A 25,016-nucleotide genomic window follows, 5' to 3' on the forward strand; every position below is an offset into this window, starting at 1 on the left:
AAATCCTAAATATGGAACTCACTGTTGTGGGCTAAAATGAATGGGCCGATCATTCTGCATCAATTAGTCCATCCATCACTGCTGATTGGAGGTTGGGGTGGGGGTGAGGCGGGGGGGGCGGGGGGGGAGGGGGTCTGGTCGCGGTGCCTGCTCTCCGCGGTGGCAGAAGGGACAGACAGCCTTGGCAATATAGGGTGGAGCTCTCTCGGCCCGAAAACGGAATTTCCATCATTATTATTTGGTGGTGCCACCGAAAACAAAATGACCTTGTCCTGCTAATCTCAATGGAACGTCCTCTAAACTCAGAGTCATTCTGTTACATAATGACCTGAAGGCCAGACGGCGCTTTCCTTTGCATGACGGTCGGGTGTTTATGGTCGCATCACAGGTTTTTACAGGTGTAGCCACAGGCCTACACTAGCGCGGGACAGGCTCCGTAGTTGCAGTTTCAAGTAGGGCATTAAGCAACTCCACGTAAATCCACTAGTCGACCTTGTTGGTACTAGTTGATAAGAAGAAAAACATTTTTTTTGTATTTTTTTTGTATTTTTTTCCCGATTTTGTAGGACTCAAGATCAGGTAGATTATAGTTATAGTCACCAATGTACACAGTTTTTAAATGTACAAATATTTATATATAAAAAGACTTTAATAACACTTGCTGACACTTGCTGCATGCTGAAAATAGCCGAACTACAAGCTCACAGCGTGTCGCGAGCTTGTAGATTGGCTATTTTCACCAAGCAAACAAATGTAAAATGACTTTGGATCTCTTGTTCACTAGTCCCTGCCTAACATTTTTGTCTAGTTTTTATTTGTTGATGGAATCGTCAATATATTTAGTCTTAGTTTTAGTCATCATAGCTTAGTTTTCATTTAGTTACCATTTCGTTTTTGTCAGTGAAAAAAGGTAGTCGACGAACATTTTTTGTCATAGTCGCCGAAACACTGGTTTCAAGAAAGCGATAGCGAAAGAAAATAAAAAAACAGGTCAGATATCCATATGCATGGGCAGTGTGAAATGCTGTGTTATACTTCTGTACATACGGTGGACAAGATGCATGATATGTACACAGTACGGTGCACGGTTATAAATAGCAGCGGAAAGATGCAGTTATACAGTAAACAAACAGCAGCAGATGCTATCACAGATACGGCGGTCCGTGCATGGACGCACGTTCCCCCTCATGGAACGCACAGACTTCTGCCTGACATGACTGTTTATATCACTGGTTCCCCCTCATGTAACGCACAGACCTCTGCCTGACATAATGGTTTATATCACTGGTTCCCCCTCATGTAACGCACAGACTTCTGCCTGACATAACTGTTTATATCACTGGTTCCCCCTCATGTAACGCACAGACTTCTGCCTGACATAATGGTTTATATCACTGGTTCCCCCTCATGTAACGCACAGACCTCTGCCTGACATAACTGTTTATATCACTGGTTCCCCCTCATGTAACGCACAGACTTCTGCCTGACATAACTGTTTATATCACTGGTTCCCCCTCATGTAACGCACAGACTTCTGCCTGACATAATGGTTTATATCACTGGTTCCCCCTCATGTAACGCACAGACTTCTGCCTGACATGACTGTTTATATCACTGGTTCCCCCTCATGTAACGCACAGACTTCTGCCTGACATGACGGTTTATATCACTGGTTCCCCCTCATGTAACGCACAGACCTCTGCCTGACATGACTGTTTATATCACTGGTTCCCCCTCATGTAACGCACAGACTTCTGCGTTCTGCCTGACATGACTGTTTATATCACTGGTTCCCCCTCATGTAACGCACAGACTTCTGCCTGACATAACGGTTTGTATCAGTGGTTACCCACACTTTTTCATGTCAAGGACCCCCAAATTGACACTTATCCCATTTTGACCTGAGATCAGATTCTAAAAATGTCTTCTACATCCTGACAGTTTTCTGAAAAAGCTATGTTTCTATGTCAGTCGTTCTTCGATTTTTTTCAAAAATAGCAGACCTACAACCTCGTAGCGCGCCACTCGGTGGCACGCTATGAGCTTGTAGATCTGCTATTTTTCAATAGCTAAAGCATAACATAATGCTAACACCAAAAGGGGTTCCCGCCCAAAATGGGCTATTATAGTCTGCGGACCCCCATGTGACAACATATGCCAGGGACCCCCATAAGAGAAGATTTTTACGGCTCTAGCACTGATTCTCAACCCGTTTAATTTCAAGGACCCCCAGTTTGACATGCATTAGTCACCGGAACCCCTGTGTGAAATTTCTATCTCTGGGACCACCAATTTATATTGTGAAATCAGTGTTACTTTAAGTGTACAAATGGACCCTATTTGTACACCCGGTCCCTAACGGGTCCATTTGGTTCCAAACTATATATACTACCCCAGACCCCACTTTGGGAACCAATGGTTTATATCATCATATTTCACTGCCATCATCGGGACGCTACAATTACACCAATTATACATATAGGTCATGGTCTTTGGGTAAATAAACAACATGTACAAGTCTTGAGGGTGTTATATACGTGGTTTCGTGTATATCATGTAGATTGTAAAATAATGAATACTATCAAGAAATGAACAAGAGTTCAGATTCTAGTTTTCTGAAAAAGCTATGTTTCTATGTCAGTCGGTGGCGCGCTATGAGCTTGTAGATCTGCTATTTTTCAATAGCTAAAGCATAACATAATGCTAACACCAAAAGGGGTTCCCGCCCAAAATGGGTTAAACCCCAGCATCCTTATTGTGGGGAAAGCTTTCGCAGGAAATAGCAGATCGACAAGATCTCAACGCACAACGCTGTGAGATTGTTGATCGGCCACGTTCAGCGAAAGCTTTCCCCACAATAACAGAAAACGGAAGAGACACTAGAATAGAGCCCTGAGGGACCCCGGTCCACCATTTATAGGTTTAAGTGGTTAAGCTAAGTACAAATCATGCTTTGTCGTACGAGGGTGTCACGCGCTGAAGGCAACCGATGTACAATCTCACAACGGGAGGGTGCTGTGAGCTTGCAGATATTCTGTGAATTCTGAATTGCTTTTAAATTGCTTTTCTCAGAATCTTTGGATACAATTGGAAAGAGTTTGAAAATGATTAAAACATGTGAACAAATCCTAAAATAGGGACAACGGGTTGAAAGAGGTTAATATGAAAGGAAACTCTAAACTGGACGATGGCGTGAAAAGGGTGGAAACTCTATACTTGTGTCTGAAAAGCCAGACAGTAAACGTATATATACAGTATGCACAGTGTTGCTTTTGTCCTAGTTTTTATTTGTTCATTTCATTTCATATTTATTTATTTCATTTCAGTTATGGTTTTACATGATTATATTCATTTTACTTTGTACTTATTTTTTTACATTTTCCATACCAGAAAAGAATAAATAATTTAATTTGTTGACGAAATTGTCAATATATTTAGTCTTAGTTTTAGTCATCAGAGCCTAGTTTAGATTTTTTAGATTCCATTTAGTTTACATGAGTGAAAAAAGGTAGTCGACGAATATTTTTTTGTCATAGTATTAGTCGACCAAATCAACACTGGCACAGTGTTTTGTGTTGTGAAAGCACCTTCCCAGAACAAAGTATCGTTTCACAGTGCCGTCTCAACCACCCTTGATGGCTATTATAGATAGATAGATCTTATATTATAGATAGGATTCTAAACAGCCAGGATGACACATGAAAGCAAACACAAGGTGATCAAAGAGTCAACTCAAACTGCGGCCTAATGATGGGGAGAGAAGTCAATCCACACGGGGCACTGCGCGCCTTGAAGAAACTTAGCATTAGCAACTCATCATTTAGCATGATTTAGGGTTGCACGCACGCACGCACGCGCACACACACACACGCACGCACGCACACACGCGCACACACACACACACACACACACGACACCACAAGGGAAATAAACATTATCTCTGTCATACTCATAAGTTATGCTAATGTTTGGTACGACCATCTGTGAACCTTGTGCTGGAAGTCAGTAATACACGAGTTATGAAGAGAAGCAAGTGATCTCTCAGTCATTAGTCTCACGAGAGACTTTGGTGGAGACGACGTGAAGAAAAAAAGATCACGCCACACCAAGAGACTATCTCCACTGCACCTCCCACGTATCTCTCTCTCTCTCTCTCTCTCTCTCTCTCTCTCTCTCTCTCTCTCAGACCACCATGTCTTCGTTCCAATCTCTCCAATAAACAAGCCCCAGGCCCGGCCCAGACATAAGGATAATGGTTCACCTGGTTGGTGACTGGAGAAAGAAAGCAGAGCACTTTGCATGACAAATGGAGACGGAGATAAGCAAAGCGAAGCACTTAAAGCATCCCCGATAAAGGTTTTTACCAAAACATCGGTCCAAACTAGAGATATAATATGTTCAATGTTTTAAAACACCTGCACTCCCTGTGTTGTTGTTGCAGTCAGAGCTGGTGTAACCTCGTGTGAAAGGAACAAAGCACTACGCGGTTTTAATCCATTTTGACCTGAGATCAGATTCTAAAAATGTCTTCTACATCCTGACAATTTTCTGAAAAAGCTATGTTTCTATGTCAGTCGTTCGATTTTTCAAAAATAGCAGACCTACAAGCTCGTAGCGCACCACTCGGTGGCGCGCTATGAGCTTGTAGATCTGCTATTTTTCAATAGCTAAAGCATAACATAATGCTAACACCAAAAGCGGTTCGCACCCAAAATGGATTAAGCCTGATTGTTCATCTCTTGTAGTGTAACAATATCAAAAGACAAATATTCAGGCCTCTACGACAAACACGTCGTCAATATTAAACATGATATTTATTTTGACATTTCCTGACATCCCCTAGCACCCTATACTTTACTTTATTGGATTATTTGGACTGGACAGATCATATTAATGAACATTACATTTCATTTCATTGCGATGACAACTGCAATGGACCAATATAATTACAGCTCTTTGCCCACCAGTGTTGGCACTGCCCACTTCCCACAGTGCCCTGGTGCTGCTGGCGCATACTGTATACCATGGGTTCCCAAAGTGGGGTCCGGGGACCCCTAGGGGTACTTGAGGGGTACCTAGCTCAATTAGAGATATAATGAACCAAATGGACCCTTATGGGTCTGTAACGCAGAGAGTGTACAAATGGAACCAAATGGACCCGTTAGGATAAATTAACAGTGGTTTTACAATATAAATTGGGGTACCAGAGATAGAAATGCCATTAAATCGGGGGTCCGTAGCATAATGCGTGTGAAACTGGGTGTCCATGAAATTAATATGTTTCGGAATCACTGCTAGAGCCGTAAAAATCCTCCCTTATCGGGGTCCCTGGCATATGTTTTCAAATGGGGGGTCCGTGGCCTAATAAATGTTGATTTGGGGGTCCTTGACACGAAAAGGTTTGGGAACCACTGACACGTCCTTATCACATTCTCAACAGCAAGTCAAGGACACGTCGAATTTTGCTCTCCGCTTCATGGTCACCCAGCAACGTGTCCAGAATTTATTTTTCCTAGGTTTTTAGCGTTGCTATCGTCACACCCAATGCTTCTGGTAGCCACCATTATTGAATAACGGTCCTTCTCCACCCCCGTCCCCGATTACACTAAATGTTTCGCCAACGTGTCCCCCGGTGTGAATACGTCGGGGAATGTCAAAAAAACGTGTAGTGTGGCCACCAGTCTCAAGAGAAAGAAACTGCAAGGATTTAGTCTAGGGGCGACTGTGGCTCAAGAGGTAGAGCAGGTCGTCCAATGATCCATGGGTCGGCGGTTCGATTCCCGGCTCCTCCTGTCTACATGTCGAAGTGTCCTTGGGCAAGACACTGAACCCCAAATTGCTCCCGATGTGCTGGTTGGTACCTTGCATGGCTTCCGCCGCAATCGGTGTGTGAATGTGTGTGTGAATGGGTGAATGTAATGCACAATCTATGTAAAGCGCCTTGGATAAAGGCGCTATATAAATGCACCATTTAACAGCCCTTCTCCACCCCCGTCCCCGATTACACTAAATGTTTCGACCAACGTGTCCCCCGGCGTGAATACGTCGGGGAATGTCAAAAAACGTGTAGTGTGGCCAGTCTCAAGACAGAGAAAGAAACTGCAAGGATTTTAGTCCATTCTAAATCGGATTGTCTGACATTATACGCCGTGAACGATAATAAAAATAAACGTTTAGTGCGTACTGCCCTTTAGCTACTCATGCGGAGCTTCATACTGTGTATATTGACCATAACCATAACACAAGCAGCACCAACCAACGGTCACTCAAGTGGCACAAGGGTAAAGTACTCGCTCCGCTGTTGCAGAGTCTAGGGGTTTGAACGCACCGCAGCGCATCCAGTCCAAAATAGCTCACGTGTTGCATAGCGACGCGTAGTGAGCTAGTGGATCAGCAGTTGTTGCAGTGCAACACCCGCATGTATAAAATTAACCCATTTTGACCTGAGATCAGATTCTAAAAATGTCTGTTTGAAAATTACAGTTTTCTGAAAAAGCTTTGTTTCTATGTCAGTCGTTCTTCGATGTTTCAAAAATAGCAGAATAAATCCTGCATGTATAAATTAACCCATTTTGACCCGAGATCAGATTCTAAAAATGTCTTCTAAATCCTGTGTTTCTATGTCAGTCGTTCTCAAACACTTTCATGTCACTTTTCACGATACTTCAAAAATAGCAGACCTACAAGCTCGTAGCTATTTTTCAATAGCTAAAGCATAACATAATGCTAACACCAAAAGGGGTTCCCGCCCAAAATGGGATAAATGAAACACAAAGGCCTAGGACAGTGGTCCTCGAGGGGGTTCCAGGTGGTCCTCAGCTAAATGATGGAGAGTCGGTAACCAAATGGACCCTTATAGATATTTAACTGTTGAGAGCGTAACATGAAACCAAATGGACCCTCCTGCGGGTCCATTTGGTTTCATGTTACGCTCTCAACAGTTACATTATAAACATCTGCATTACTTAATTTTACAAGAAATCGACACAATTCAACGTTTGCCTGTTATCTCTCCTATGGTACAGTACCAACATCAATACAGCATGGAATTTGTCCAACGTTTTGGGTCTGAGAGGCTAAATTGCATGAATGGTGGTCCGTCAGGGACAAATTAGCCATTGGGCCAGTGGGGCCGTGGCCCAGGGGCCCTTGGCTCTCAGGGGCCCTTCAGAGAAACTGGACTGCGCGGTAATAGATTTGACGCCCTGAAAAGGGCTCCTGGGGCCCTTCATTGGCCATTGATTTAGTGAAATTTAGGTCAAAAAGATGATAAAAACACGGAAAATCACGACAATGTCGCGCGCACACGTGCTATGGGGCCCTCGTGGGGGTTAATCCGTCCCTGTGGTCCGTGGCTCAATAACCCAATAAATAATGGGCCTGCCCTTGATATGAAAAGGGTTGAAAAGCACTGGCAGCGGTGGCCGAACGGATTGCGGAGCGGTCTTGATACCGGAAGGTCGCCAGTTCGTATCCCCGGACCGGCACGTTAAAATTACCACCGCTGAAGTGCCCTTGAGAAAGGCATTGAACCACTACCATGAAATGTTCTATGAGCAGGGCCTGGCTGTAAACAAGTATCTGATGCTTAGTCCAGTTACCCTGGGTAAATATAGTAACTTTGCTTTGCCTAGGATATTTTCTGAGAATAGGGATGCCAGGGTTAATGTGGTTAAAATGATCTATAGATGGTGCATAACGCAGGCATTTTACCATCATGTCTAAGAGCCATCTTATCTCTATGAACATATTGGTCTATGTGGAGATAATGCTGTAACCAGATGGAGATCTGCCTACGCAAGACTACTGAGGAGATAACAATCTCGTCGTAAAGAATGTACCGTATACTCGCCCGCGAGGAGCGTCCCTCACAGCACGCCGCTCCTCTTTATCGAGAGACTAGTAACCAAAGACATTGATCAGGACAAAGTTGCTGATGCAACGATGAAATCTGGAACAAATTTAATTTTGGCTAAACACGAGTCTGTTGTTGCTTGCTGGAAAACCGTTGTGTCAGCAGTATTTTCCTGTTGCATAATAGTCACCATTTTTCACTATAATGCTGATATCATGAATGGTAAATGGTTCATTTCTATAGCAACTTTCTCCAAGGCGCTTTACAATGAGTATTTCCCATGCGCACACACGCACGCACGCACGCCCGCCCGCCCGCCCGCACGCACGCACGCACGCACGCACGCACGCACGCACGCACGCACGCACGCACGCAGACACATTGGATACCAAGGCTATACCCCCTGATCTGCTGCTGCTGCCCATATCACGTCTGGGTATAATAATATATATGATTTCACTATATAGCTTGTAGCAATATGCTGGAAAGGCAAGCTCTGCTCCTGGGTAAGGACGACATTTAACGCAGGGAGACCTAATTTCACCTCTAAAAGGTCAAAGCCAGGAAAAAAAACATATTTAACTGATTGGTGCATCGCTGTGCATGTCCTGGTCTTGTTGTGACGACTAGAACATGTCTTTAGCTGCCGTGTAGGAAATGTCATGAACACCGCCCACCACTGCCGGACACAACCAACGCAGGCTAAAGTATTCCCATATATTAGAATGTGTTGGTCCATGAACACCGATTCATTTTTGTCTTACCTGCTGTCCTAATAAAATATTGGCACTCTGGCTATTGGCGTGTGCGGCCACCCCCAAGATTTCCTCTACAGTTCTCTCCCGTGTGCTGGCATCGCTACAAGGACTTTGGTGTGCGTTAGCTTCTTTGTACACAGTCCTTGAACACCGCCCACCATTGCCGGACACAACCAACGCAAGCTAAAGTATGCCCATATACTAGAATGTTGGTCCTTGAGGAAATGTACTGTTTAGGGACCTGATGGGGGATAAAGTCAGATCGGAGCATTCAGTCCTTTATTAATTTGCTGCTGAAAATAGCCGATCAGCTATTTTCAGCAAGCGTAAAAACAGTCATTACGACGGCATCAAGACCCACCAAAATACATTTTGTTCGACTAAATCAACTGCAGATTTTAAAACTAGACTAACACTAAAACATTCCAGGTGACTAAAATGTGACTAGAACTAAATGGCAAATTCAAGAGACTATGACTAAAACTAAAATAAAAAATGTGCTGCCAAAAACAACACAGGTTTAGGGACCTGATGGGGGGATAGAGTCAGATGGGAGCATTCAGGCCGTTATTAGTTGAGCTGCCAAGCGACTGTGATACTAATGTAATGAGGCTGTATGTGTGACAGACAGTGTCCACAATGAGTCAATGCACTGTATCATTGGCAAATCAAAACACACCACATACATAGATTAGATCTCTTTCTCAATATCGGGATATATGGCGCAATTTGGTGGCAAAAGATAAAGGACAACATGGACATCTGGCGATGATGCGCCACATGGCTGAGCTATGCATCCCTCCAGGCCGCCATTTGTTATGTAAGCAATCACAAAGGCCACAGTGAGTTCTTCTCATCTAATGGGCGAATGCTAGCAGCACACGTACCATTGGCTGAAACAGTGGCAGGAACAAGCGTGCACCCAACCACCCTCCTGGTTGATTGAAGTGAGTCAAGGCCCAGCCTATCCTAACCTGGCTTGTTTGGGTGGTATGGTTAAATCCTAGTGCTAAATGCGCAACAGCTCTGGTTAGAATGCTAATGAGCCAGTTCCCCTCTTCCATGAAGACATCAAAGCCCGAGTGGAGCTCTCTCTCTCTCTCTCTCTCGCGCTCTCCATCAACACAAAAATGCGTGTGTGTGTGTGTAGGCTACTGTGTGTGGTATCAGTACTATATGACGCGATGACATGCGCACGCGACGCGAGTGCACGTGCATACACACGTACCACGGGGGCGAGGGGACAAAGAATTGGGGAGAGAGACATCGACTACATAATGTTTACATTGAGTCTATTCTTTCGAGCCTGCGCCTCGTAACGCTCATAATTGCCCTCTATTCGCAGAGGCCTCATTTCATGTGCTATTATCAGGGATCATTGTTATTTGCCTCAACGTTGTGTGCACTGTGCAACGGCCCGGGTCCCACAGAGACCGTATGCCTAATGCAGATAACAGTGCTATTTTGGTTAACCCCGTTGTGTACTGTAATAAGGCAGACTAAACTCAGAGGCAATTCCCTTTCGTGTAATCAACAGATTTCAACGGGGCCGGTCGTAAAAAGGCCAAGTATCTTCCCATGAACTTTGGAAATGGAAATGCAAAAGCACTTCATGGTTTTACTGCACGGTGAAATCCTCAGCGCTCGTTTAACTCTGGGAATGATTGTAACCAAGTGGACCCATAAGGGTCCAGGTGGTTACATCGTTTATAATTTCAGAGTGCAGAAATGTATAGGTTTAGTGCAAGACAGAGTTCAGCCAAACTATTATTCATTTGTTTTTGCGAGGTACGAAGCAGCCCGGGCTACATTTGCACGCAACACTACTGACGACCGTAAAGACGACTCTAAACACGACCTAGTCATGATTGGCTGCCTCCTAGCGACCTTACTAGCGACCTAGTCATGATTGGCTGCCTCCTAGCGACCTTACTAGCGACCTAGTCATGATTGGCTTCCTCCTATAGCCAATGGTTTTTGATTGATTGATTGATTGAAATATGTATTAACAGTTTGCAGAATTACAGTACATTTCAAGCACAAACTCAATACAAAGGCTGTTAACTGTGAGTGGACGACCCAATTAAGCATTACACTTGTTTACAAGAGGGTCCACCATATTAAATTCATCAAAACATTTAGAGACGTACAAATAGACACTTCTATATAGTCAAAGAACAGAACAGGAATTCATCATAAAGGAGGTCTGAACGGGATAAAAAAAAACATACTCTGAATGCGGCAACACGGAGCGAGTGGCAACAGCAGCTAATGCTATGAGCTAACAGCAGCTAATGCTATGAGCTAACAGCAGCTAATGCTATGAGCTAACTGGAGCTACAGGACAACCATAAGAAAACACAGTGAGTGAACCAACAAAGTAACGTCGTAAACAAATGAAAGGTGGCGCTACAAGAGCTTGTTGCACCTGGCAGTTATGACTGAGTCATTTTCTTGTTATGAATAAAATCCAATGTTGGAATTAAACTTATTTTCAGACAAAATGCCACACTTCCCCTGGCCCCAAGCCCTCTGACGAATCACCCATAACAAATTTGGCTACTTAGCAAAGACCACATATCTCACTCGGATTAATGAGGAGCCATACCTAATATAGAGTGGTTTATTTTCAGAGACACCCACACCTATAAGGTATTGTGACAAAAACATAAATTCCCCCCACAGCCGAGCAAAGCCAGTGGAAGCTGTTCAAAGTGTGTGGGTGGTATAGTAACTTTCCAACGCAGCCAAAATAACTTTTCCGTGCAGTCGAGGAGTATAGGGAAGAGTTTATCCGACATCCGTGCTGTTTTGCGGGAGGGAGCCCACCTTCAACGGGGAGGGAGCCCACCTTCAACGGGGAGGGAGCCCACCTTCATCCGTGCTGTTTTGCGGGAGGGAGCCCACCTTCAACGGGGCGAGAGAGCTAAACATGGCTCAGGTGCAGTGCTGGAAAGTAACTAAGTAAAGTATATTTACTTAAGTACTGTACTTAAAGGGGAAAACCACCCATTTTCAACATTTTACTATGTCATTAATATACCTTAGAGCTGTTGTGTGGAAATAATAAAAAAGTCCCCCCATTCTGTGTTTCCTAGAACTGTAATTATGAAAAAAAGCATTAACATGGTGAAACACATCTTGATGACATCATCAAGATGCGTTTCACCATGTTAATGATTTTTTTCAGACCTCTAGTTCTAGGAAACACAGAATGGGGGGATTTTTTATTATTTCCACACAACAGCTCTAAGGTATATTAATGACATAGTAAAATGTTGAAAATTAGTGGAATGCCCCTTTAAGTGCAATTTTTTAGGTATTTGTACTTGAGTTGAGTATGTTAAATTGTCAGTACTTTTACTTCTACCCTGCTACATCTCAGAGGCAAATATTGTACTTTTTACTCCACTACAATTATTTGACAACTTTAGTCACAAGTTACTTTGTTCATTGTCATTATCATTACACAACATACATTAAACACTTCAACCCTATATATCCGGCCATTTGAAAATAGCAGATCTACAAGCTCACAATGTGTCGCATCGCGACGCATTGTGAGCTTGTAGATCGGGTATTTTCAAAAGATTTTGTACACATTTTGAACTTGTGAAATGTGGACATTCTGCAATATGAGTACATTTTGAACTTGTGAAATGTGGACATTCTGCAATATGAGTACTTTTACTTGTAGTACTTTAAGTACACTTCGATACCGATATACCTTTGTATACTTTCACTTTTTCACTTTTACTTGCACTTCTATTGCAACAGAGTACATCTACATTGCAGTATTGATACTTTTACTTAAGTAACAAGTATACTTTCCCCCCACCACTATAGCTCAGGTGTGTGAGGAGGGGAGCCGGGGCCGGCATGATGGATCATCCTGTTGTGAAGCTGCCCCTCTCTCTCTCTCTCTCTCCCCCTGCACCGCCCCCGAGACAGAAGACAGCAGGGAGATAAGGAGGGCCCTATATCCCATTCTGACCTGAGATCAGATTCTAAAAATGTCTTCTACATCCTGACAGTTTTCGTTCTTCGATTTTTCTAAAATAGCAGACCTACAAGCTCGTAGCGCGCCACTCGGTGGCGCGCTATGAGCTTGTAGATCTGCTATTTTTCAATAGATAAAGCATAACGTAATGCTAACACCAAAAGGGGTTCCCGCCCAACATGGGATATATGAGAGCTGCATCTCCACATCGATCCTCACCGTGCACCACCGGGGGCCGGAGGTCCTCACATACCAAAACCACAAGATAGGAGCGGAGGAGGAGGAGGAGGAGGAGGAGGAGGAGGGCAGAGAGAGTGCAGAGCAAAGGGGAAAACAGCTTTGCAGGTTTAGCCACCACCTTCCAGTGATAAAGACACTGGCAGATAAAAGCTCCATTGCACGTCGGCCCTCACACAGATACAAGACAGATGATGGAGAGCTTTGTTTTTGGCGTATAGGACGTGTAGAGGGGGGGGGGGGGGGGGGGTGGGGGAGGGGGGGGGAGAGGGGTGGGTTGACATTCTCTCATGGAAACATTGTCACGGTCTGCAGTGGATACTGCATGGTTGCTGCTACTATCTAATCCTTTAGCAGAGCCAAGGAAAGGAGAAAGGGTCACACGTCTCGCACACGGCGCACGCACGCACGCACGCACGCACGCACGCACGCCCGCACGCCCGCACGCACGCACGCACGCACGCACGCACGCACGCACGCACGCACGCACGCACGCACGCACGCACACAATTGCCTAGTATCTAGGCTCACACAATATATACTTTACATACAGTGAAATCCCATTAGCGGAGCTAAAAGGCTCACAGGTCATACAGTATACACTGTATATAAAGGCTATATAGTATCTAGAGGCTCACACAGTATTTAATTTACATACAGTGACATCCCATAGAGCCTTCATGGTCAATGTGTACACAATGCCCAGAGACTTTATTACTTCAGGGTTAATTGGCCTCCCCGTGTGTGGTGCCAGTAAATTGACAGCAGTAGGAAACACAGGAAGTCAATTAAGAACGAATAGGTTTTCATTCCAAATATGACACGTTGCTGCAATTAAAATCCCTCCAGGCTTGTTTAGCCCGGTGGCAGTCAGTCCACGTTGAAGTGGAATGTTTTCAGCATATGGTAATAGAGGGGGGGGGGGCTACTGTATATTGCTATCTAATATCCACACAAACTCAACTTGACATCTGTTATTGCCGCGTCGTTGCCGTGCAGTTTAAACCTAATACTCCGGCCACCATTTCCTGTCGAAGGAGAAATTGGATCAATCAACATGCTCCGCGCCGCCTGAGACTTAAGACTTCTTGCAAAGAAGAAGAAGAAAAAAAAAAAAGACAATTTGCCCCAAAAAATAACAATCATGAAAGCATAAAAGGCAGAGAAAATTGCTTTTTGTGTTTCTCAAGGAGAGTGAATGGAAGGCAGAGATGGATCCCAATCAGGGAGGCCTAGTGTGTCGTCGGGGGACATTAGACGTCAATGGGCAGGTGCTTCACGGAGAGAGACTGATCTTGGTTACCGAGACGCATGTCTCGTGACCTCTGATCTCAATCAGAGGAGCTCTTTAGATGGCTGTGATCAGTGTGCCCGTCGAGGGCCTACTCCATGTCACTGATAAAGATCTGGAGGCCGCGCTGCGATGCAACAGCGCTTTGGATGGTTAAGTCTGCAGGACTTTTTACCCATGCGTCAGATGAGATGAGGGCCACTCCAGGGCAGCGTGATTAGATGTGAACCGAGCTTCGACATAATAGAGAGACTGTAATGGGGGTCATGTTGTGCCTGGACCACATGAAGGTGTAGCATTATCCATGGGCCTGCATTTTGTCGTATGATTGTTAACATGCAAAATTAAGCTCTGTTGTCACGTTACAGTCCCCCCCCAGGTTATGGGATCTATTCCGTTGCCAAGGTTACGGTCCTCCAGGCTATGGGATCTGTTATGTTGTCATGGTTACGGTCCTCCAGGCTATGGGATCTGTTATGTTGTCATGGTTACGGTCCTCCAGGCTATGGGATCTGTTATGTTGTCATGGTTACGGTCCTCCAGGCTATGGGATCTGTTATGTTGTCATGGTTACGGTCCTCCAGGCTATGGGATCTGTTATGTTGTCATGGTTACGGTCCTCCAGGCTATGGGATGTTATGTTGTCATGGTTACGGTCCTCCAGGCTATGGGATCTGTTATGTTGTCTTGGTTACGGTCCTCCAGGCTATGGGATCTGTTATGTTGTCATGGTTACGGTCCTCCACGCTTATATGGGATCTGTTGTGTTCAGTTGTAGCGGCAGCGTTATGGTTCTAAAGGACCTTGATTTTGGAGCCATGTGCACAGAATGTGTTATATGAGCACTGTTGTCACGGAAACGGTCAGTGGCGTGACGTCAGGCCACGACGTCATGTCAGAAGTGTGTGTGTTCCAGATTGACTCAGAAGTGCGAGTTCCTCAGAAGTACCAGATCGAAGAGACCGACAAAGTGCCAAGCCAGTCAGTAAGACCGAAGCAGCATCGGCCAGAGAGATCCCAGCGTACCAGAGAGATCCCAACAACACCATATAATAATATAATATAATTAAGCACCAGAAAAAGTGGTACCTGAATTAAGATACTTCGGCTCAAGCATATTTAGACTCCCACCCACAAACCTACCAGCCCTTTGACAGCTGCCTACTAATACAGGAAATCGTCTCTACAAGCACCATATCACTCGCAGTGCGCACAGAGGAGCGTTTATTCACAATCGCAACGTACGCATAAATGTGTGTGCTTTGGATATCATGTCCATATAGCGCTCACACAGATGGTTCATTCATTCGCAAGTGCAATGTTGGAATGAATGTTGTGTTATTAGCACAAGCTAGCACAAGCAAGATAGCATCTTTGTTGACTTAGATAGCATTTGATACAGACTTATAGCATGTTATGTAGACAGCACTATAATTGCATTGTATGTAGTCATAGCATGTCATAGTACATATGTATAGCATAGTATAGTATATATGTATAGTTTATATGTATAGTTTCATTATATAGATATTCCACTGTTACGTTCTTAGCTTACGCACGTTTCATGATAAATGCTTTTTATATATGTGATGTATTCCCATGCTTTTTTTGTTCTTGCTTAATGTAAGTCGCTCTGGATTAAGAGCGTCTGCTAAATGCCTAAATTGTAAATTGTAAATGGTAAGCTAATAACAGGAACAATGTAAGCATGGACTTCTCATGGTTGTGGTAACAACGTATGACTCAATGTCAGGTAAATGACCAGGTTGTAATACTGCAAATACTTTGAGTGTGCAGATGCGCACATCCCCAGGTATGGACTAGTTATTTGAATTATTGTAGTTAATTGTTGCCATTTGGCAACTGTGGTTGGGCGACTGTGGCTCAGGAGGTAGAGCAGGTCGTCCAATGATCCATGGTTCGGCGGTTCGAATCCCGGCTCCTCCTGTCCACATGTCGAAGTGTCCTTGGGCAAGACACTGAACCCCAAACTGCTCCCGATGTGTTGGTTGGCAGCTAGAGGCGGGATCAAGGCATACACAGTGATGCCTTGATCCCGCCTCTAGCTGCCGCTGATTGGCCAGGCCACTTGGTGGCCGGAGCATCAAGTCTGCCTGAGAGTTCCCAGATGGGAGCAGGAGGGGGGAACCCAGTGTACTCTCTGCTGCCCCATCTGGCGGAGTCAGGTTAACCTTGCATGGCTTCCGCCGCAATCGGTGTATGAATGTGTATGAATGGGTGAATGTAATGCACAATCTACACGTATGTAAAGCGCCTTGGATAAAGGCGCTATATAAATGCACCATTTACCATTGTTACCATTTCCAACATATTGGTGACAGACAGGCCACCAGTTCATAATAATACAGCATGTTTTTGGGCCAGCATGTACAGTATGTATATACTGGCCAAAAACATGATTTGAATTAAAGGAGCATTCAGTGATTTGGGTGATTTGGAAAACCACCCAGTCCGCCCCGGTAACAAAATGTGCACATGCACACACTCTACAGTGGGGGGAAGTGCAACAGGCCAACAGCATGTGCACCAAGGCCCGCCCCCAGTCGATCATGATTGGAGGAAGGCCCCTCTCATCCTGATTGGATGAAGGCTTTGCCACCCAAAGCCCAAACCGAAACTAGGGTTTTTTGACCCCAGGGGTTAACTGGGGACAGGGAGAACTCCTTATATGGTCAGCACACTCTATAGTAGGGAGGATTATCCAAAAAAAAAGAAAAAATAAGTGATATTTAAATGAAGCGAAATCACTGAATATACCTTTAAGAGCAGGAAAATCATGAATGCTGCACACACAGCATCTCGCTGAGCTATGAAAGTAACAACAACAACACCAACAACACTGGTGGATAAACAAATTGGGTTCGGAGCAGTGACCTCATTTCATTGCCATTCCCTCGCAGCACCTGATACTCCCTTTAGAATCCAAGATCAAAAATTCCACATCTGAGTTTGTTGTCTTTCCATTCAGACTCCACCCGGACGGCCCTCAACAAAGAATGATTATTTCAATCATGTCACAGTGAAAGTCAAACTTCCAAAGGAAGGAACAGTGGGGATTGGACAAGCAGTCTTCTCCTGGGGTTCTGATTGGACAAGCAGTCTTCTCCTGGGGTTCCCAGATATACACCCTCTTATTCCCACACCATGGTCGGCCGCCTCCAAATTCGTTTTGATACTAACATTCTTCGGCAGGGCGGCAAATTAATGACCATGTCTGGCCGTGGCCGAGGCTATGGGCGGCTCGCAGCGCACCGAGAGCTCTGATGCGATGCTGGCCTCGCCATTCACTCACATTTAACCCATTTTGACCTGAGATCAGATTCTATAAAAATGTCTTCTACATCCTGACAGTTTTCTGAAAAAGCTATGTTTCTATGTCAGTCGTTCTTCGATTTTTCAAAAATAGCAGACCTACAAGCTCGTAGCGCGTCACTCGGTGGCGCGCTATGAGCTTATACATCTGCTATTTGTCAATAGCTTTGTATATTATATTATATAGCTATTTGTCAATAGCTAAAGCATAACATAATGCTAACGGGTGCATGCGTTTGGTCCGAAACACGACAACCCACCTCAAACCCTAACCTAACAATAACCACAAGCACGGGAGCAGGCGCTAGTCCGAGGTGCGGACGCATGTCGAACCAATGCTCCGTCGGACCATAGTATGCCTCCCAATGCTAACACCAAAAAGGGGTTCCCGCCCAAAACGGGTTAACAAAAGGCGCTGGCGGCGAAACACACACTGAATTGTGCTGTTAGCGCACAGAGGTGTACGGATGTTCCATATGCCAGACGTGATGAGTGTCACTTTAATTGCTTTAACCACTTGAGCCCTTGCTTCCTTATATACGCTTAGTCGCGCGGTGGAAAATATCCGATCTACAAGCTCACAAACGTGTCACAAGGTGACACGTTGTGAGCTTTTAGATCGGCTAGTGTCTGCCCCAAAATAGGGACGCACGCCGCAGGGGCTAAAGTGGTTAATATTAATACCACTGTAATTCCATGGGAATGAACGATGGAGCCATGATACTATATAGTGTGGGCAGCGGTGGCGGAACGGTTTGCGGAGCGATCTTGATACCGGAAGGTCGCCAGTTCAAATCCCCGGACCGGCACGTTAAAATTACCACCGCTGAAGTGCCCTTGAGCAAGGCATTGAACCCCTACTGTACCATGAAATGTTCTATGAGCAGGGCGTGGCTGTAAACAAGCATCTCGAGCTTAGTCCACTTCCCTGGGTAAACAAAGAACTTTGCTTTTCTTTGTGTTTTGTGCTATGTTATATTATAACAAAAAGGCATCCACTCACCTCCGCCTCCTCCCAGAAGACTGGAGTTTGCTGAAATAGAAAGAAATGGAAATTAGTTGATATATTCAGGCAGTAAAAAAAGAGAAAGAGAGATAGCAGCAGAGAAACCAAAAGGGCCTGTTTTCTCATCGGGAAATGTTCATCTCAACTTAGATGTTGATACCAGACGGTCTGTATGGATTTAAAAAAAAGAAAGAAGGGCATTTTACGGAGAAAACTAAAAAAGAAAAAGATTTATTTTCTGTTCCGCAACAATCGACACACTTTGACATTGACAAAACATAAACATTTGGTTTTCAGAGTGAACTGGGATAGCTCATAGAGTGTCCCTGAGGTGTCCGAAGGAGGACACTGACTGCATTAGCCTATTTTGACCTGAGATCAGATTCTAAAAATGTCTTCTACATCCTGACAGTTTTCTGAAAAAGCTATGTTTCTATGTCAGTCGTCCTTTGATTTTTTTAAAATAGCAGACCTACAAGCTCGTAGCGCGCCACTCGGTGGCGCGCTATGAGCTTGTAGATCTGCTATTTTTCAATAGCTAAAGCATAGCATAATGCTAACACCAAAAGGGATTCCCGCCCAAAATGGGTTAGACTGTATGAGAATGAAGCGACAGTACATGCCCCGAAGCCACCGCCACACTGCAGGGGGAAAAAAAACACATTTGCGCTTCTAAGAAAGATATTTTTTTTTGTGTTTTTGAAGGAATTCAAATCAAAACAAATCATTGCGAGCAAATTTCCACTGAACCAATACAAGTGGCGGAAATGGATTTGTATACTAAAGGCTGACAGTACATCCCTGCTGCCACATTACGGGTGAAATTGCATCCGTACCGTTTGCATGATCAATATATGCAGTAAAATTAAACATTTGGTTTCATTTTACGCTCTCAAGAGTTAAGTTATTGTTAAATATCTTCATTACTTAATTTGCAAGAAGTAATTGTGGATACAATCTTATCCAATGACAACAACATATTCTTATTCATAGTCTTGGGTCTGAGAGGCTAAATGTCATCAAATGGTGGTCCGTGGCTCAAAGGATGAATACATAATGGAGCTTGATACGAAAATGGTTGAAAACCACTATAGAATTCATTGGACGCCGAAAAGCGAAAATATATGTACAGCCTCACAACACAATTAGCCTATAATTACACTACAGTATATACATGCCCAAAATAGTGATACCGGGTTGAATGTTAACCACATTTTTGACGACATCTCTATTTGCATTGCAGTATTGGGCATCTTAATGAAATAAATAAAAATCACTTAGTGTATCTGGCATGGTGCCCGTTACGTAGCTTTGCATGTAGAGCATGCAGATTAGCTCATTAACCCATAGCGTAGCATTTGTCAATCACAAGGAAAAGCTGAATACAAGAACATTGGTGATGCTGTTTATATTAAGACTGAATGCAGATTGGTGGTGAGAAGAGCAATGGACCAGACAGATTTCTCCAGAGTTTCGTTATTCGTTATTTTTGAACGTATGTATCCGGTATCAAAATTTGGCACGGAGAGCATCGTCACATTTTACAGTGCTGGGCAATTTAAAATTTGATGTGATTCAGTCATTAGCTCATTTCAATACCCTGCACCCCTAATCAGTAACTCTGCCTTGGCAGATTTCTTGCTTGGCAACATTACAGAGGTTAAGCTCAATAAAGCATGTGGTGGCTCATTAAAAGCAATTACCATGGCCTGCAGTCTCGGACAGTATACTGACTGAGCATGACTCGTACACTGCTTTACAGCGAAGAGGAATCCACCACAGTTATCACAGCCCTGTGTTGTCTGACTGTTTCTGAACAAAGAATCCACCACAGTTATCACAGCTCTGTGTTGTCTGACTGTTTATGAACAAAGAGGAATCCACCACAGTTATCACAGCTCTGTGTTGTCTGACTGTTTCTGAACAAAGAGGAATCCACCACAGTTATCACAGCTCTGTGTTGTCTGACTGTTTATGAACAAAGAGGAATCCACCACAGTTATCACAGCTCTGTGTTGTCTGACTGTTTATGAACAAAGAATCCACCACAGTTATCACAGCTCTGTGTTGTCTGACTGTTTATGAACAAAGAACAAAGAGGAATCCACCACAGTTATCACAGCTCTGTGTTGTCTGACTGTTTATGAACAAAGAGGAATCCACCACAGTTATCACAGCTCTGTGTTGTCTGACTGTTTATGAACAAGAGGAATCCACCACAGTTATCACAGCCCTGTGTTGTCTGACTGTTTATGAACAAAGAAACCTCTGACAAAACACACCACCAAGATAAACAGACTGTGTTTGCTGCAAGGGGAAAGGGAACTCTGTAATAATGCCCTACCGCTAGTGCGCTTCTCCACTCACACAGAGCCAACCCCCCCCTCCCCCCCCTCCCCCTCCCCCCCACGCCTCTGGTTTGGTGACACAGATAAGATGTCTATAAACAGAATCCACAATATAATCTACTCTATTCTCAGCCTGGGGGGACCATTTAGTTGGCAAACAACTCATTACAGACAGAGAGAGAGAGAGAGGTGGCCCTGTATTGTTCTAGTGACTACGTTGACCCCTTTTCTTTACCCCACCACATCAGCTACAGCGTACTGGTTTAGTCGAGGATATAGAGTCATATACTCATACGGAGCATTCGGACTGAGCGAAGATGTCTTTAGAAAATTAACCAATCTTTGCTCTGTCAGCAAGACGAGCCGAGGCTCAGCACGCCAGAGGAGTAAAGATTACAGGGGGGATTGATAAAACAACTTGGGCTTTAATTTGCGGTGTTACTGAAGCAGGTGAGGCAGGTGTCCCACGTGTTTGAAGTACACAGTTCACGCGAGGGGCAACGTGGGAACGGCATATTCCACCGTGTCTTTAACTCATTCTGAGGCGGGAACCCCTTTTGGTGTTAAGCATTATGTTATGCTTTAGCTATTGAAAACTAGCAGATCTACAAGCTCATAGCGCGCCACCGAGTGGCGCGCTACGAGCTTGTAGGTCTGCTATTTTTGAAAAGTCGTGAAAATGTGGTGCAAATCTTTGAATATATTCTTTCAGAGCGAAAGTTTTTAACTCAAATCTTTTGCTTCTGGGGGGTCCCTGGAACAACATATTTTCAGATGGGGTCGGCGGCCAATTACATATATTTTTGGGGGTCCTTGACATGAAAATGTTTGAGAACAACTGACATATAGAAACAGTGGGTTTTTAAGAAAACGGTCAGGATTTATAAGACATTTGTAGAATCGGTCTCGGTCGAAATGGGGTTAATGAGTTCCAGAACTGTCTACATCCCTAATCAGCCCAGCACCATGTTGTTCCCCCATTCATTCCTTATCACTTTCTCCAGAAAGTTTTTCAATCAAGCTTAAGTAAGACTATGTGTGGCGTGAAGGCGAACACGTAGTATCAGGGAGGATCTCCTAATCATCGAAGCAAAGTGCTGCTGCGGACGGTTATTATTACCGTAATATTTTAACGATGAAAATGAAATTAAATCATGAAAAAGGGTGCAAAGCCGAGCTCTGTGCACCTTTCTGTGGTGTCATTACCGTGTTGCATTGTTCTCTCTTTAGCGCACGCATGCACGCACGTGCACGCACACACGCACGCACGCACGCACACACGCACACAGTGTGGGAGCGGGGACAAAGCAAGCCCTCCAACCAAAGAATGTGTGCTTCATCAAGCGCTATTGTTGCATACAATGTACTCACATACAGTCAACATCACACACATGCGCGTGCGGACACACACACACACACACACACACACCACACACGGGAAATGTACCAAGAACCTACAATAGCTGTTTACAATAGCACCTTTCCAGGTTTTTTCTGTGATGACAGAGATGTGTGCTCTGCTCTTTACCCCAGAGTTCATGTAGTTGTGTGACCTGTCAATCAACCGCCCCCCCCCCCCCCCCCCCTCCCGCCCCACCCCCCCAACACCTCATTCTCAGCCGAGGCCAGGTTACTGCATTGTGGATGAAACGCAAGTCGTCTAAATGCAAAATAAAGGCTTTGGAAGCGCAAATGAATTGTGGTTCAACATAAAAAAATACTCTTAAGTGAAGACTTGGCAATAATGTTGTTCTTGGCTCTGTATGCTGAATCTACTGGCAGTAGATGATGAAGAGATGAAAGTATATGCTTATTTTTGGCAACTGTTCCCTTTCTAAGTATGGTTAATATAGTATGAACGATTTCAGCAAGGTGTGTCGCCCCTTTGTCGATCCTCTCCTGGGGAGTCTTACTATCAGTGTCCTTTAATGGCCCTGGCGCTTATAATTACCTGACATTATGGAAATGCTTTACCTGAGGGAGCTCTCCGTTTACTCAACATCTAATCAGAGATATAGAGACGTGGATGCTAATCAGCTCCACGCCATCTTACTGTGCGTTTGCGTCGGAGGGGAGGGGCTGCTGGTGGAAAGTAACTTATAGTACATTTACTTAAAGGGGAAAACCACTCATTTTCAACACTCTTACTATGTCATTAATATACCTTAGACCTGTTGTGTGTGGAAATAATAAAAAGTCCCCCCATTCTGTGTTTCCTAGAACTGTAAGTATGAAAAAAATCATTAACATGATTTAATTTAATAATGATTTTTTTCAGACCTCCAGTTCTAGGAAACACAGAATGGGGGGACTTTATTATTATTTCCTCACAACAGCTCTAAGGTATATTAATGACATAGTAAAATGTTGAAAATGAGTGGAATGCCCCTTTAAGTACTGTAGGCTATTTATAAGTACAATTTTGAGTTATTTTTTACTTACTTACTTGAGTATTTCCAAAATAATGCGGCCTCCCACGAAAGTGGGACCCTGCGTCAATGCGTCGCAATGAGCGACACATTGTGAGCTTGTAGATCGGCTATTTTCAAAAGATTTTGTACACAATTTGAACTTGGGGGGACATGGGACACATTCTGCAATATGAGTACTTTTACTTTTGAGTACTTTAAGTACATTTTGATGCCGATGCTTTTGCACTTTCACTTGAGAACATTATGAATACGTGACGTCTACTTGTAACGGAGTACATCTACATTTACTTAAGTAAAAGCATTTGAGTTATTTTTTCCCCCAGTGGTGGTGGTGGTTGGAGGGGAGGTGGTGTGGTGGAGGTGTTGGTTTCCAAACCACACGCATTTAAGTGTGTTCACGACAGAGGCCCCACTGGGAGACGGCAGCGTTTTCGACAGCCATCTCATCACAGCAGGGGGTCGTGATAAATGTGCGAGCGAGCAGGCAAGTGGTTAAGGAAAAAAAAGAAAAGAAAAGAAAAAAAAAACATGGCCCAGACTGCTGCATGACTTCATTGTCCCTCCCGTCCCTGCATTGCTCTCGTCTCCATCAGCGTTACAAATAATGTCTCGAAATATGTCTCATCATCGTCCAGGGATATATTTATTCGTCTCTCTGAACGCACACGTGCGCACACGCACACGCACACGCACGCACGCACACACACACACACACACACACACACACACACACACACACACACACACACACACACACACACACACACACACACACACACACACACACACACACACACACACACACACACACACACACACACACACACACACACACACAGGGGTGTAAAAAGGAGGAGGGGGAAAAAAGATTTGTTACCTTGAGTTGCTGAAAACAAGATCTTAGCCCCTCAGCAATAGATATCAAGGGAGGTATATAAAAATCCCAAAATGCACAGGGATCCCTCTTTAAGGGCCGGAAAACACATGGGACAAATAAGGAACAGCTGCAAAGGGAACGGAGCCTACAGGAGCTCGCTAAGCAGCCCTACATTCTTGGCCAACTTTGATACGCGGCTCGCTGGAAAAGCGTTTCAATTATCCTGAGTGAAAAATCTAAACCAAAATCCATATTTGGCCACATCCACCCCGTAGTACATATTTTATAGCGCATATATTAACTCATTTTGGGCGGGAACCCCTGTTGGTGTTTCAAGCATTATGTTATACTTTAGCTATTGAAAAATAGCAGATCTACAAGCTCATAGCGCGCCACCGAGTGGCGCGCTACGAGCTTATAGGTCTGCTATTTTTTTTAAATCGTGAAAATGTGGTGCAAATCTTTGAATATATATTTCAGAGCGAACATTTTTAACTAAAATATTGGCGTCTGGGGGGGGGGGAATCCCTGGAGCTACATATTCTGAGATGGGGGTCCGTGGCCCAATAGAGATAATTCTGGGGGTCCTTGACATGAAAAAGGTTGAGCACCGCTGATAAAGAAACATGGGTTTTTCAGAAAAATTTTAGGATTTAGAAGCCTTTTTTTTTTAATCGACCTCAGTCCAAAATGGGTTAATTATATGCTCTCCGCATTGCCTAACCCTGCTCTGGGCTCAGGCTGGCTAGCTTGTGGTGGATCAACACTTTTCTGCCTTTAGGGATACATCCAACTATTATTACCGCATTATCAAAAGACATTATCCGTTTCTTGTGCAGTGGTTGAGCGCCTCCACACAGACCTTCTCTTTTCTAATGT

At 44.2% G+C, this 25,016-nt stretch overlaps 1 protein-coding gene across 1 annotated transcript in view; it reads right to left on the reverse strand.

The window, feature by feature from the left end:
• The window catches only part of LOC306931502 (ADP-ribose glycohydrolase MACROD2-like), a gene marked incomplete at its 3' end in the record, with an annotated part of 342,789 nt that overhangs the window by 103,093 nt on the left and 214,680 nt on the right, over positions 1–25,016 (reverse strand). The window contains exon 4 of the mRNA XM_079512903.1: positions 18,478–18,507. Within this exon, the coding sequence (XP_079369029.1) occupies positions 18,478–18,507 (30 nt within the window). The remainder of the gene's footprint in view (positions 1–18,477; positions 18,508–25,016) is intronic.

The sequence above is a fragment of the Electrona antarctica genome (genome assembly GCF_951216825.1).
Source record: "Electrona antarctica genome assembly, chromosome: 10".
Taxonomy (NCBI): domain Eukaryota; kingdom Metazoa; phylum Chordata; class Actinopteri; order Myctophiformes; family Myctophidae; genus Electrona; species Electrona antarctica.